At 35.7% G+C, this 13,794-nt stretch overlaps 1 protein-coding gene across 4 annotated transcripts in view; it reads left to right on the forward strand.

Annotated features, from left to right (window-relative positions):
• Positions 1–13,794, forward strand: part of LOC145998756 (segment polarity protein dishevelled homolog DVL-3-like) — an 83,088-nt gene that overhangs the window by 35,367 nt on the left and 33,927 nt on the right. For all 4 annotated transcript variants that reach the window (XM_083135307.1, XM_083135308.1, XM_083135311.1 and 1 more), the window contains 4 exons: positions 2,804–3,038; positions 8,247–8,375; positions 9,687–9,814; positions 12,765–12,848. In XM_083135307.1, the coding sequence (XP_082991433.1) occupies positions 2,804–3,038; positions 8,247–8,375; positions 9,687–9,814; positions 12,765–12,848 (576 nt within the window). The remainder of the gene's footprint in view (positions 1–2,803; positions 3,039–8,246; positions 8,376–9,686; positions 9,815–12,764; positions 12,849–13,794) is intronic.

A 13,794-nucleotide genomic window follows, 5' to 3' on the forward strand; every position in this document is an offset into this window, starting at 1 on the left:
TCTTCTCAACAATCATAAAATTTTCGGCTGTCTCTTTATGGTAGTTAAGTGTTTGAATGTGTTTCGAACCCAGTAGGCTTAAACAAAAGTATTTTTTTATTCCATGAAATTCTCGGACTGCATATACGAAATTTAATTCTGGCAAAACTAAATCATCACTCAAAACTTTGCTTTTCAGTTGATCTATGCAGTTTATTTCTGTTTTAATAAACCACTCCAATATCCGGTATTGCTGAAATATTCACTTTAGAGAGAGAGACCTTTGATCTCTTCGGCCCTCGAACCGTGCTAGCGCTACACTGAGGCCCCGGAAGTTCCGCTGTCGTCAATGTCTTCATTTTCGAATCACTATATATTATAAAGCAACCAGAGTACGCTGACTGATCACTAATCGACTGTATGAATTGTCACACTTACCTCTGAAATCTCATTAACCGATTCTTTGTACAGATCAACCGAAAAATTGAATCCACGTATTTACATCCTCATTATATTCTAGAACATTCCGCAGATAAAACGATTCGTTAATATCGCCAGTAGTTGACTCCTTCTCTCATTCAAGAACGTACCCTCTCCCGCCTTCCAGAGATTAGAAATTACAACGAATCGCCCTACGTGTGGCCCTACCTTTGTTGTGCAGCTTCCAAATGCTGACAAGTTTCTACATAGTGCTCAAGTGCGCTGCAACAACACCGAAAGCTCAAGAAAAGTGTACGTGCAATATTATCAACAACAGTTTTATAGAACATTCTCCGTCTTGCCTCGATAATTGTATATCTCCTTAAATCATCGTCACATTATTCAAAAGGCCAAAAACCTTATTTTATCTAGTGTAAAATAAAAAAAATCATTGGGGGGGGGGGCTCGAGCCACCTCAACCCCAGCTTGGATACGTGCTATTAACAATGACAGAGTTATAGAACATTCTCCATCTTGTCTCGATAATTATTTCTCCCAAATTATCATCACATTATTCAAGAAACCAAAATCCTAATTTTATCTAGTGTAAACAGAAACAATTCCTGAAGGGGACTTGAGCCTCCTGATTCCCACCTTGGATACGTGCTATTGACAATAATAGGGTTATAGAACACTCTCCGTTTTGTCTCGATAATTATTTCTCTCAGATTTATAAATTTATTATCTTCACATTATTCAAGACGCCAAAAATCTAATTTCATCTAGTGTAAATTGAAAAATTTCCTGAGGGAGGGAGGCTCGAGCCATTAACAATAACAGGGGTATACAACATGCTCCGTCTTGCCTCGATAATTATTTCTCTTCTTACATTATTTTCACATTATTTAAGAAGCCAAAAACCTAATTTTATCTAACGTAAACTGAAAAATTTCCTGGGGAGAGGGTCGAGCCCCCTGTGCCCCATCTTGGATACGTGCTATTATCAATAACAGGGATACGGAACATTCTCCGTCATGCCTCGATAATTATTTCTCTCCTTAAATTATTGTCACATTATTTTATTTCACACCACAAGAAATCAAAAACCTCATTTTATCTAGTGTAAACCTAAAACTTTCGGGGGGGGCTCGAGCCCCCTCTGGATACGTGCCTGTATGTAAGGTTAATACAGTAAATCCTCATTAATCCAGACTAATAGGGGGGATAAGTTGACTGGTTTAATTAAAGTCTGGATTAACTGAAATAACCTAAAAAAAACAGTAGAAAGTGCATTACAATTCTGTTTATAGCAACAAAACACGTTTATTATGGTGTATTTAAAGGGCATAGGCCAAATACACTATACAGTACAGTAAAATGCATTCTGCTTTTTTTTTTTTTTTTTTTTTTTTTTGGGCCTGTCTGTATTATGCGAAGTCCGGCTTATCGGGGTTCAGATTAACAAGGTTTTACTTAATAGTAAAAATCATTAGAAATAAAATTCTTTCAAGAATCCAGTAGCTAATTTTTATTTCTGTAACACTAGTAGTGGCATGATTAGTAACATCAAAAAGTAAGAAAATTGCTGGAACAAGTCACATGCAAGAAGGAATTCGTACTGATGTAAGTACTATCAATCACTTGTGGTTCACCTTTAGTTCAGGAATGTGAAAAAGGTGGATGATTGACCACTACTGGTGTGGCAAAGGCCTTAGAAACAACATTAGACATGTGCCAATAACTATTGACATTCTTATATTTAAATGGAATGCCATAATGATATTTACATTCCTATTTTTAAATTGTGATATTTTCTATTTTTGTGGTGTGAAATATATTTTAAGACAAAAAATATGAAAATTCACACCACATGGCATTAACATCATAAAAATGTAAAAGATTGTTGTCAAGATTTGTACCTGTGAATTTTCGAAATCTTCGGTGGTTAGTACAGTATGCTACCATGCCAGTTTGAATCCTAGCCTGTGCATGAGCATTCTGTGTGTGCCCCTTCATCAATTTCATCTCTCATGTTCACGTTTAGCCTAAAGTGGCAGATAGGTGACGTAAAATATCCTAATTCAATTAATCAATCCAAATTGTCGAACCCACTTAGGTTTTCCATCAGGGATGGTGAAAAGATTAAATACACATGTGTTAAAGGTTGAGGAGGGTACAGTACATGTCATTGTTCACTTGGCTGATGAAACCTAGGTCAGTTCTAAAACTTTCAAAGGTACCATCTAAATAATAGCAATGTAAGGGCTTGATGTGATAAACTAACATTAACCATTGCGAATCTAATTGGCAGTCTTTGGCTATTATGTTTTTTTAAGTGCAAAGTGTGTCTGTTGCCATCGATATGAATCCTGTTCTTATTTATGAGATCCACATTTTGTTGCAGATCATAGTAGCATGTCCCGCATACATGTTAGAAGGCGACCAAGGAGAAGGAGGCATAGACTACCCCCAATGTCTAGGACATCATCATTTTCAAGCATCACTGATTCGACCATGTCCCTTAATATCATTACTGTAACACTTAACATGGATACTGTAAACTTCCTGGGAATCAGTATAGTTGGTCAAAGCAATAAAGGTGGCGATGGTGGAATATACGTTGGATCCATCATGAAGGGGTAAGTCTCTTTCGTAAATGACTGAGTTGGCTACATTTTAATTAAATTGTGTTATATGTAGTGGATTCAATCTTACTTTGGAAAACATGAAAACGTGGGGAAATAGTTAATTATTCAAATTGCCGTCAATAATATAACTTGCTGAAAGGTTATGTGAAAATTATGGATTAACCAAGAATCTAACCACCATATTTGGCATTCTATGCAGATTCTTGAACACTGAGTTACCAAACCTCTTGCTTCCCACTGTTTCCACAACTTTGCTCTGCCTAAATTGTATAATGTTCATTCCTTGTGTGTTGCTAATTCTCCTAATAAAGTTCATATTACAAGCAATGTTTTTAAAAACAAAAGCAATAACCATATAGAATAATAATTACAGTATTTCTGCAAGATTTTGTGCACTGATGTTTTTATTCAGTATCTTGTACTTATAGAATATTCAACCAAATTATCATGGAAATAAGACATCGAAAAATCCCGATCACCAGGTCGCCATGGCAACTGAAAATTTCAGCCTGGCGACTGATGTTTTGCTGTAATATTGCCATTTTTTTTTAAATTGTATGTACGAAAGTTTGAAGATTCTAAGTTCAAATTGCATTACAGTGTAAGCTAGCAATTTTTTTTTTTACAACATTGTGCACATTACATAGAATCAGTAACAATTTCTTACTCTTTGTCCCCTGCTCCCCTCCTTTTCCGCTTTCTCTCGGAAATTTATTTCTTCTTAATTAAACGCTCGCGTGATTTGGCAGTCTTGATATAAAGGATGTTTCGTATAGGATGCCAAATTTGAATCAAGTGCAATTGTTTTGTTTCGAGGTTGGCAGACCTGTTCTTCACATTGTATCGATAAAGATATCTGTTTGACGGTTACGTGGAGATAGGTAATTAATCGTGAAAGAAATTTATGCAGAAAAATGAAAAGTAAGTTTATCAGAGTTAAGACCTGTATTTACCAATGTTGGTATTTGTTGTCATGCCGATTAATGTAGCCTCAATTGTTTTGACTAGTTTGTTGTGGTTACGATATGGAACAGTTTACAATTGAGCAACATGTTCTCATTGTGAAGACATTTTACCAAAGTGGTGAAAGTGCAACGCAGACAGTGCGACCAGGAATGTGATCTTACACCCTGTGATTTCTTCTTATGGGGAACTTATGGCGAACCCTTTTGGAACTGATGGCGGAAATCATAGGGGTGATTGGAGGCATCGGGACACATCTGCGAGAGGGTTATCAATAATTTTGTGGAGCGTATAAATGCATGCAGACTCAGTAGGGGTGGACATGTGCCTGACATTGTCTTTCATACGTAAATGGGAGATGTTACTGCTTACATATATGTGAAATATAACTATTTTCATGATATTTTCCCTATTTTTATTTAATTTTCTAATTCGGCATGCTATACGGAACACCCTATAGTATGCCCAATTGCTAGTAAGTGGCACCACTAGACGATCAAAACTGGAGTTCTATTAATACATCGGGGGTTCACGGACCCGACCAAGGTTATTCTTAGAGTGAAAGCGTGTGAATCCGAAGTTCAGTGCAGATGTGAAATTGTTAGTGTTTTGTTTTTGTACTTTAGAACAAACCTTTGTAACTTTTGGTGGTGTTTGAATACATTATGAAATGTGCATCAACAAATGAAAAACCGCAGAGCTGGAAGCAGTCTCGGCTAACAATTTTTTTTTTGCCGTTTCTTCGAAAAGGAAAGAATCTACTGCATGTACTTCATCGGAACTATGTGAGACAGCAGCTGCAATATTAGAGTCGAAGAACACTTCTGTTGCGATGGAGGCAGTTTCCAGGGGCTGGAAATTTAAGGAAGGATGGTGGAACGAAATAAAGTGGCTCAAATTTGATCCCAGTGTTGGTGTTGCTAGATGTTAAACATGTGCTTTATTTCCTGCCATAGCAGATGGAAATTGAAAAGTTTTAAAAGTGTTTACTGGTCCGTTCAAGCTGGAAACGTTCAAGAAACACAAACAATCCATAAAAAATGCATTGCTGCAAACAGGACAGTAACTTTGCCGGAATCAGCCCCTTTGGCAGCATGTGTGAAGAAGATGGACGAAAGGATGTTTGCACATCTCAAAGGTGTGTTCACTGTAGCCTACTATTCTCCGATTTTGAAGACTTGTTAACATTATCAGACAAACTAGGTGTTGAAATGAAAAGTGAGTATAAGAAATGACAAGATATATATGCCGATTTTGTGTCTCATATTCCTTGAGTACTTATAAATGAATTAATCTGCGAACGGCAAGAACAAAAGTATGAATGTATAATGTTGGATGCATCGACAGATAAATCCTCTGTTGAGGAAGTCGTACTTTATGTACGCTACATAAGGGACAGTGAGGTGAACGAAGTGTTTCCAGCTGCTGCTCTTGAAATTGTTACTGCTGAGGGTTACTTGCAAACAATTGAAAGTAAATTGAAGAGGCATGTGTTGTCACACTGCCTGAATTCAAACCACATAATTGATTTTGGAACTGATGATGCAGCCACTATGATTGGAACAGAAAATGGATTTGTAGAGAAAATTCTGAAAAAGTTGAATCATGTTATTAATATTCACTGTATTGGTCACAGGCTACAATTGAGTGTGCTAAGTGCAGTAAAACATGTAAGATGCATTGATGATATAGATGGTGTACTTAAAAGTTTATACAAGTTTTACCAGTGCTCTCCAAAGAGAATGCTTCAGTTACGGTCTGTATCTGATGTACTAGAGAAGCAGATTCTGAAAATTCAGTATCTACATGCTGTTAGATGGGCTGCCAGCAAAGTTGGTGCATTAACCTTTTTAGTAAAAGAATGGAAATGTGTCGTCATTTCTCTGGAAGATTTTTAATTCAGAGACGGCCAGTGGGTCTGCAGTCGCAAAGGGACTTCTGAGAAAACTCAAAAGATTTCAGATTTGTTCACATGATAAATTTCCTAGTGGATTACCTGATCATTATCAAAAATCTTTATCTTCTGTTCCAAAGTCAAGATCTGTTTATAAGCACTATGCAGCATCACGTAAAACGTACAGTAACCGCTCTGGCATCGTTAAGAGAAGTTCCAGGTATCTACAAGTAGCAGTTTCTTAAGATATCTCTGCAAAGGAACTTTGATGGCATGCAGCTACAGGGTTTGACAAAATGCACTAGTTCTTCCATTCAAGCTGACTATGACGTCTTGGTGCAAGATATCTAGAGGAAAGGTTTCTAAAGAGTGAGAACAGCAATAAAATGTGCACCAGTGTGTTTGATACTTTCACCTGGCCAGTAGGGGAGGAAAACCTTGGGAATTTTGGGGTGAGGGAAATAGAAACACTGACTCAGCATTTCAAGAACCAACTTCTGATTCCTAACGTGGACTTCAAGACAATAAAGCCTAATATTTTGAATGAATGGTATGAATTCAAAGTGCTTGCCAAAGGAACGAAGCTGAGTGATCTTTTGAGTAAGGTTGTGTCAAACAATGATAGATTCCCAATTTTGGGCAAATTGCTTTGTGTGGTGTCAGTGCTACATATGTCTAGTGTATCAGACAGCCTCAATAATTTGATGTTTATGAACTTGAATGGTCCATCCTTGCAGGATTTTGATTCCACAAAGTCAGTAGATGTTTGGTATTTTAGTGCCAAAACCACAAGGCATGTGCATGGCCACAAGGGGCACATTGCCGTTGTGTAGAAAGGGGATTCACAATTTTGAGATTGATGAATCCACTTGATTGCCATGTGATCTGTGACATTTTGTAAATAGTGAAATAGCAAATTACATACAGTTGTGATCAATATTTTTGTACACTATGTGCAGTGAATATATCAGTGTGACTCCATGTGTGCCCAACAAAAAGCTATGATAAATTGGGAATATTTCTTCAAGAAACTACAGTTATTAAAGCTAAAAAAATGTATACGTGTACATGATATATTTGTATTTTCATTAGCCCTTTTTTTCTTGTACTTGATTTTCAGAGCTGGCAGCTGGTTCTGAAGAAAATTTTTCGAGCCCTGATTATACACATCAAATAATTAAAATAAACACACATTAGTGGCTGTAGAATCAGCCATTCTGAAAACAACTATAGTAAATGCAGTGTGACATCTAAATTATACATTACATAGTTAGATATAATATTGATCTTAATAATTAACACACACTCAAATACCACCCTAAATGAGCCTTCCGAATGGCATAGTGGTAATATCTTCAAGGGTTCCCAGGTTTGATCTGCCCTGGAGGCACGTTGCACTTCTAAACTGTGAGGTCAGTCTCACTAGCCTATCTGAACAGAAATTGGACCTAACGGAGCATTTTGAAAACTCCCTAAATAGTAATAAAAGAACCCTAAGAATTTTTTAGAAACTTGTGAGGTTCCAAAGTATTGAGAAACAATTACAGTTATCCATTATTTTAAATTAATACGTTTTCTCAAAAATATTTAAAAATACAAAACTTCTTGTACTTACGTTTAGGTGAGTATCTGTTTTCTCCGAACAATGTTTCGGGAAACTACTGTTCCCTTCCTCAGCTTATTTTTTTAGGTTATCTGAAATACTCCATAGCAACGTCAAATCTGTCAAAAACGTTGTTCGGAGAAAGAGAAAATGGATACTCACCTAAACGTAAGTACAAGAAGTTTTGTATTTTTACCTATTTGTGAGAATACGTATTAATCTGAAGAAGTGAGTAATTCACATAACCATAAGTTATGAATTGATCCATTATTGCAAGTTAATATTTAAAACAAGAGTAGTGGGTTCATAATTAATGGCTAATAGTGACATTAGTTTTAAACTTTTGAGCTAATACCAATACCAAAACTTGTGTATTTCAACAATTTAAAATTAGTATAAATGTGTGTATTGTAATGAACTTAATCATGCCATTGTAAATGTTTTGCTGTGAAATAGTCTTAGATTTTTCTGTCTGCTGCAGTTTTAACAAGTTACAATTATGTATCTTGTGTGCACTACAATTGCAATTACTGACATTTTTTTAGAGTTTCTATGCTCCTCTTTTCAAAATACTTTCTGGACTAATGTTCAATCAAGAAGAATAACGAATAGACACTGTTGTAAATGGAGATTTCATGTTTACTGGCATAAAGAAAAAGTTCTGTGTTGCTTCTGAGTGATTCAAATTATCTGTCGAATTCATTGTTGTTGATAAAGTTTTTCATATTTCTAATTTTAGGGGTGCTGTTGCACTTGATGGCAGAATTGAACCAGGAGATATGATTCTTCAAGTTAATGATATTAATTTTGAGAACATGTCAAATGATGAGGCAGTTAGGGTGTTGCGAGATGTAGTCCAAAAACCTGGGTAAGTTGGCTAACAAGATTATGCTGTGCAAATATATGTGTTTTAGTTTTATACCTTTACAGAATCAATGTATGTTCCACGGGTTTTTCTTTTTTGAAATTACACATAAAATCGAACCTAGACCCTCTAGATGGTCAGACAATAGCAGTCTGGATCAAAAATATTAGGAATGGCTGATATGAAATTTTGGCCGATACCGATAAAGTATCGACATAAGATTTACTAATACCAATAACCAATATTCTACGGATCAGATATAAAATCCCAAATGGTTCTTGAAGAACCTTAATAAATGTTTGTTGTCAGGTGACTGCAATGCAAAAGAAGTTGCATATTTAAATATTTACTTTTTTAAAAAGTATGGCATGGAGATTAGCCTTAAAAATTATAACACATTCTGAACAAACATAAATGAAGCTGAACTAGCTACGTGAAATGTCTTATGGTAGGCAGCAGAAAAGTTATTTGAAAATTGCAGTTCAAACCGTGAATGACCAATGTAAACTTACACAGAGATCAGAGATGTGCATACTGTATGCTTGAATTTGTAGTTCAGGGCCTCCCCGATGCCATAGTGGTAACATCATCGCCTTGTAATCAAGGGGTCCCAGGCCTCCCTGGTGGCGCAGTGGTACCGTCGTCGCCTTGTAATCAAGGGGTACCGGGTGGGAGGAACAAGTGGTTCGGAACCCACTTTAAAACTGTAGGTCCATTTCCGATTAGCCTTACTGTGCATAAAATTGACTTAAAACAACAAATCAAATCAAGGGGTCCCAGGTTTGATACCTAGTGGAGGCACATCGAACGGTGGTTCGGATCCCACTTTAAACTGTAGATCCAGTCCTGATTAGCCTATCTATGTATAAAGTGGACTTCAAACAACAATTCAAAAAATAATTGGTAGTTCGATAGTAGAACACTGGCATGGAGTGGCAAGAACTCAAACCACAATTTTAACTAAGTTATAAACTTAATTATAGTTGGCACACAATTGGTGTAATTTAATTAAAAATTCTTTACAAGCTGCTGTAATTGTTAATGTTATATTTTTGTAGCAATCTATTAACTTAAACACTAGTTTTGTTGTATTAAGAGTTATATTTTTTTTTAAAAAAAAAAAGAATGTTAGGACAGATAATACAATACGTTAGATCCCTAATTTTAATTTCCCGACATAGAACACTTGATGATCCTGATCTGATTAGAGTAACTTGTTTCTCTCTCTCTCTTTTTTTTTCTTCTTCTATAATCAGTGTTTCACACAAATAAATGAATGCTGGAATTTTGTTACTATAAAATTATCCTTTTCAGGCCAATTAAGTTGGTGGTTGCAAAATGTTGGGATCCGAATCCAAAGGGTTATTTTACTATTCCTCGAACTGAACCAGTGAGGCCTATAGATCCAGGAGCATGGGTGGCACATACGGCAGCTATCAGAGGTAAATAGCACATCTACTGGTGAATAATTAGATGATCAATACTTTCTTTTATAATAAGGTATATTCATGAAGTCAATATAAGAAAGGAGGGTTCATTTTGATGTTCAATGACTATCTTCATTCCAGTTTACATTTGTTTTAAACTTAGAAGCTGCAAGTGAAGCATGTTCAGATAAAGAGGCACATCAAATATAATAAAATGTGCCACTTTTTGTGAACAAGAGTGTACAAAGGGATAGCTACGCCTGTGCATAGCACCATGACATGTAGGCACATTGGAGGTGTGGAAATAGGGTTCCACTCGTATTCAGTCTCAGCCATAGTTGACATGATGTGATCAGCACCATCCTCTGGCAGTCCTCTCAGTGATTAAAGGTTGGTGATTCTGAGAGCTAGCTGCTTTATGCAGGAACATTGTGAGAATAATTCATCATACCCTGAGAACTAAATGCCCTACAGACTGTAAAGCATGTAGTTTAAAATATATACTGTATAAGGTTGTGCATTTGTATGTTGTCATATCCTGATTGCAAATAGTTACAGCACGATGTTTTGATTTTGTGTGTGTCTGACTAGGAAAGATTGTGTTCTAATTTTTCGTCCTGGTAATAGTTCACAAAAAAATTAAAAGGAATGGATTTTCATAGAAAACGTTGTCCTCTTCGAGAAAAAAAAAATTAGTAAACCGCTATTCATACTAATTAGATGCTGTACAGGGTCAACGAATTTATTAATAAAGGGTGTTTTATACAGTGTACATCGATACACTTTTTTTTACAGTCTTTGTGTTAGATTTTTTTTTAATCTTCATACATAATAATCTAAATGACATTGCAGGAAGGTATAGAATGATGGCTTTATGACAGTCCAATCATGTAAGTTGAAATGTATCTTCTGAAAATGTACTGTATAAAGAAAAACTGCCAGAGTACTGAGGCGAGTGTACAGTGGAATCCACAAGTATTGCTCTGCAAATTCATGCCAGTAGGCTGGGAAAACTTTCGGGGGGTTCCCTGATAATTGTTCCCATGGGCCTCTTCAGAAATTTGAATAATAGAAATAATTGAAGGGCTCAGGTGTAAAACATGGTAAGTGACATTTTGGTTATTTTTTAGTTACAAAGTAAAATATGCCACCCTTCAACTTACCATGTTTGACACCAGAGCCCTTCAATTATTATATAATAATTAAAATTTCATAAAAATAAACTAATTTATTCCAAAATTATTATTATTTCTACTCTGTGCATTAGAATAGTGTCGTCACCTTGTAATCAAGGGGTCCCGGGTTCGATGCCTGGTGGAGGAACATAGTGGTTCGGATCCCACTGTAGGTCCAGTCCTTATTAGCCTTACTGTGCGTCATGCGGACTTAAAACACTAACTCAATCAATCGATCCATTAGATGGTTGAATATGCAGCACAACTGTTTTTATTTTATTTTTGTTATGTTTCATAGTGTGTGTACTGAAATGCACAGTTATTATATTTTGTTATTAAATTTTATATACCTTCAAGAAAAAGCTTTAAAAGTTAAAGGGAAATTTTAGTCATCAAGTTTATGTTGTTTGACCAGTCACGTAAAACTTAATTTTTCGAATTTTGAAAACTGTGAAAATAAAATATATATTGTAACTTGAATTTTTTGATGTAACACAGTTTTTCTTTGGTTATTCTGTTCGAATACTAACTAACTGAACTTTAGTTCTGTTATTAACAATAAAACTAATTGTAATATAAGACTTAAACGAGTTACTAAAGATATATCCGTGAAACTTCTATTAATTTCGGTGGCCTCTGCCACCATCCACTTGGGAACTCGAAGTTTCGTGGATATATCTTTAGTAACTCGTTTACGTCTTATATTATCAACTGCGTTGTTTATTCCCCTCAACATGAAAACTAATTGTAACTTGAAAACGATGTCATTTCCAGAGAAGTGCTCATATTATTCCTAGACTTACCAAACAGCATTATATACAACAAATATGCACTATACAAGTATGTGTTGTATAGGACCGCATGCAATTTAAATGTATGTACTACGTCGACCGCTGGGTGAAGGAGCATGAATGTAACGTGCTGTGAAGCTAGGTTTCAACTCTTTATGAAAGGGGATTTAAATCCTTATCGAACTTAAAAGTTGAGTTGGAAATTTTGGGAATATCATAAGTGAATTTTCAGTATCACCCAGAAACAACACTGGAAAGATGACAGCAGAAGTGAAAATGGAGGGGTGTCAGGTGGACCGAGATTCCAAGAATTAAAGTTGTTTCGCTCAAATTTCAGAATTCCAAATGTTTGAAAATTTTAGCTCGATCGTTTCAGCATTGTCTCCCTTTTTTTTGTATTTTTGTGAAATAGCAAATACATTTTTTAAAATTAGTTACAGATTTTGGTTTCTGAACTTCCATTATTCCAACATTCGGGGAGGGTTTGAATCCAAAAAAAAAAAAAAAATCTAAATACGGCCATGGGCAAATTGTCCATGACTATTTTCATTAAACTTTTCTCTTGCATACTACTTATTTTTAAGGACTGGATTTTTACATATGGTGATGCAGAGGTTGTCAACAGTTGTTTGGCATTTTGTTTCAATTCTTTAAGTTCTCATTGGTCCCGGTTTTGATACCTGGTGGTGGCACATAGTGGTTCGGATTCCACTTTAAACTGTAGGTCCAGTCCCAATTAGCATTACTGTGCATAAAGTGGACTTAAAACACCAAATCAATCAATTTAAGCTTTCATTGCGTAAAAAGATAGTATAAACATGGTGATGGACAATTTGCGTGGTAATACTTATGCATCCCACTGTACATGTACATAGCACTTTGTAGTGTGGCCAATAGATTGTGCTTACAATAATTGTTTTGTCATTGCGTTGAATGTAGAATGTATTTTTTTCAAGAATTCCTTTTACAACACATAAGAGTAACCATTGCTATTTGCAGGAGAATACCAAGTCAGGCCCCCATCAGTAAGCACCCTGACCTCTACTAGTTCTTCAATAACTTCTAGCATGCCAGACTCAGAAAGTAAGTATTTTATGAAGCTTGTTTTTAAAGATAGCGTTAATTAATGGTTCAATATTAAATGGGTGATTCTGTTTTTATGTGAGACAAGTTTAACCTTACTGAATGATGACGGATGGGATGTGGGAATATGTAATATTGAGTAGGAAACCTATACTGAAATATAGTACACCAAGACATCTATACTAAGGCTGAGCCGATATCAGTGCTGATTAATCAGTCTATCCGATACCAGTGCTATTGATATCAGAAAGTATTGGTTGGAATTTAAGGGCAAGAGTGACAGTTTCGCTCCAGTTGTGCATTTATTTCAATATCATTGGAATGGGCACTGTTACTAAAAAAAAAAAAAAATAATAATGCCTGGACAAGAGAGCATGAATTTCTCTCCATAGTGCAAGTGGAATCATTTTTTTAAGTTGATTATTAAGCTAGACACCATGTTTGAAAAATATGATTAATAAGTATTTACAGAATCCCATGTTCAAATTACAGCTAATCAAATGGGAGTTTCGACTTTTCCAACACTCAAGAAATTTTTCAAAGTGTCCTTTTTCCGCCCATGTACTTTTCAACACCATTGTAAGTTTGATATTCCTGAGAGAATGAATAAAATAAAGCTCCCATAAGCGTAATGCATTTCTCTTTGCCTCCTACAGCCATCCTGGCAGTGATGTCAAATCTGATGCGCATAAGAGAGCTAAATTTCACCTTAAATGGAGCTACAGTTGACTTTCAAGGAGCTAAATTTATGACTGGATAAAGTGCCTCCTAGGGTAATTTTAAGTTGTCAAAGGAGTGGGGAGTGGTGCTATTATCGTTAACTTGAGATTGATGACAATTTATTCTTAGTTTTCACAGTCTAGATCTGGCGGCGTCACCCATCTCAATAATCCACCAATGGTCGAATGAAATCGAGAAAAAAGGATTCCCAGATAACAATATTGTC

The sequence above is a fragment of the Lepisma saccharinum genome, chromosome 14 (genome assembly GCF_977018435.1).
Source record: "Lepisma saccharinum chromosome 14, izLepSacc3.1, whole genome shotgun sequence".
In the NCBI taxonomy this organism is placed as follows: Eukaryota; Metazoa; Arthropoda; class Insecta; order Zygentoma; family Lepismatidae; genus Lepisma; species Lepisma saccharinum.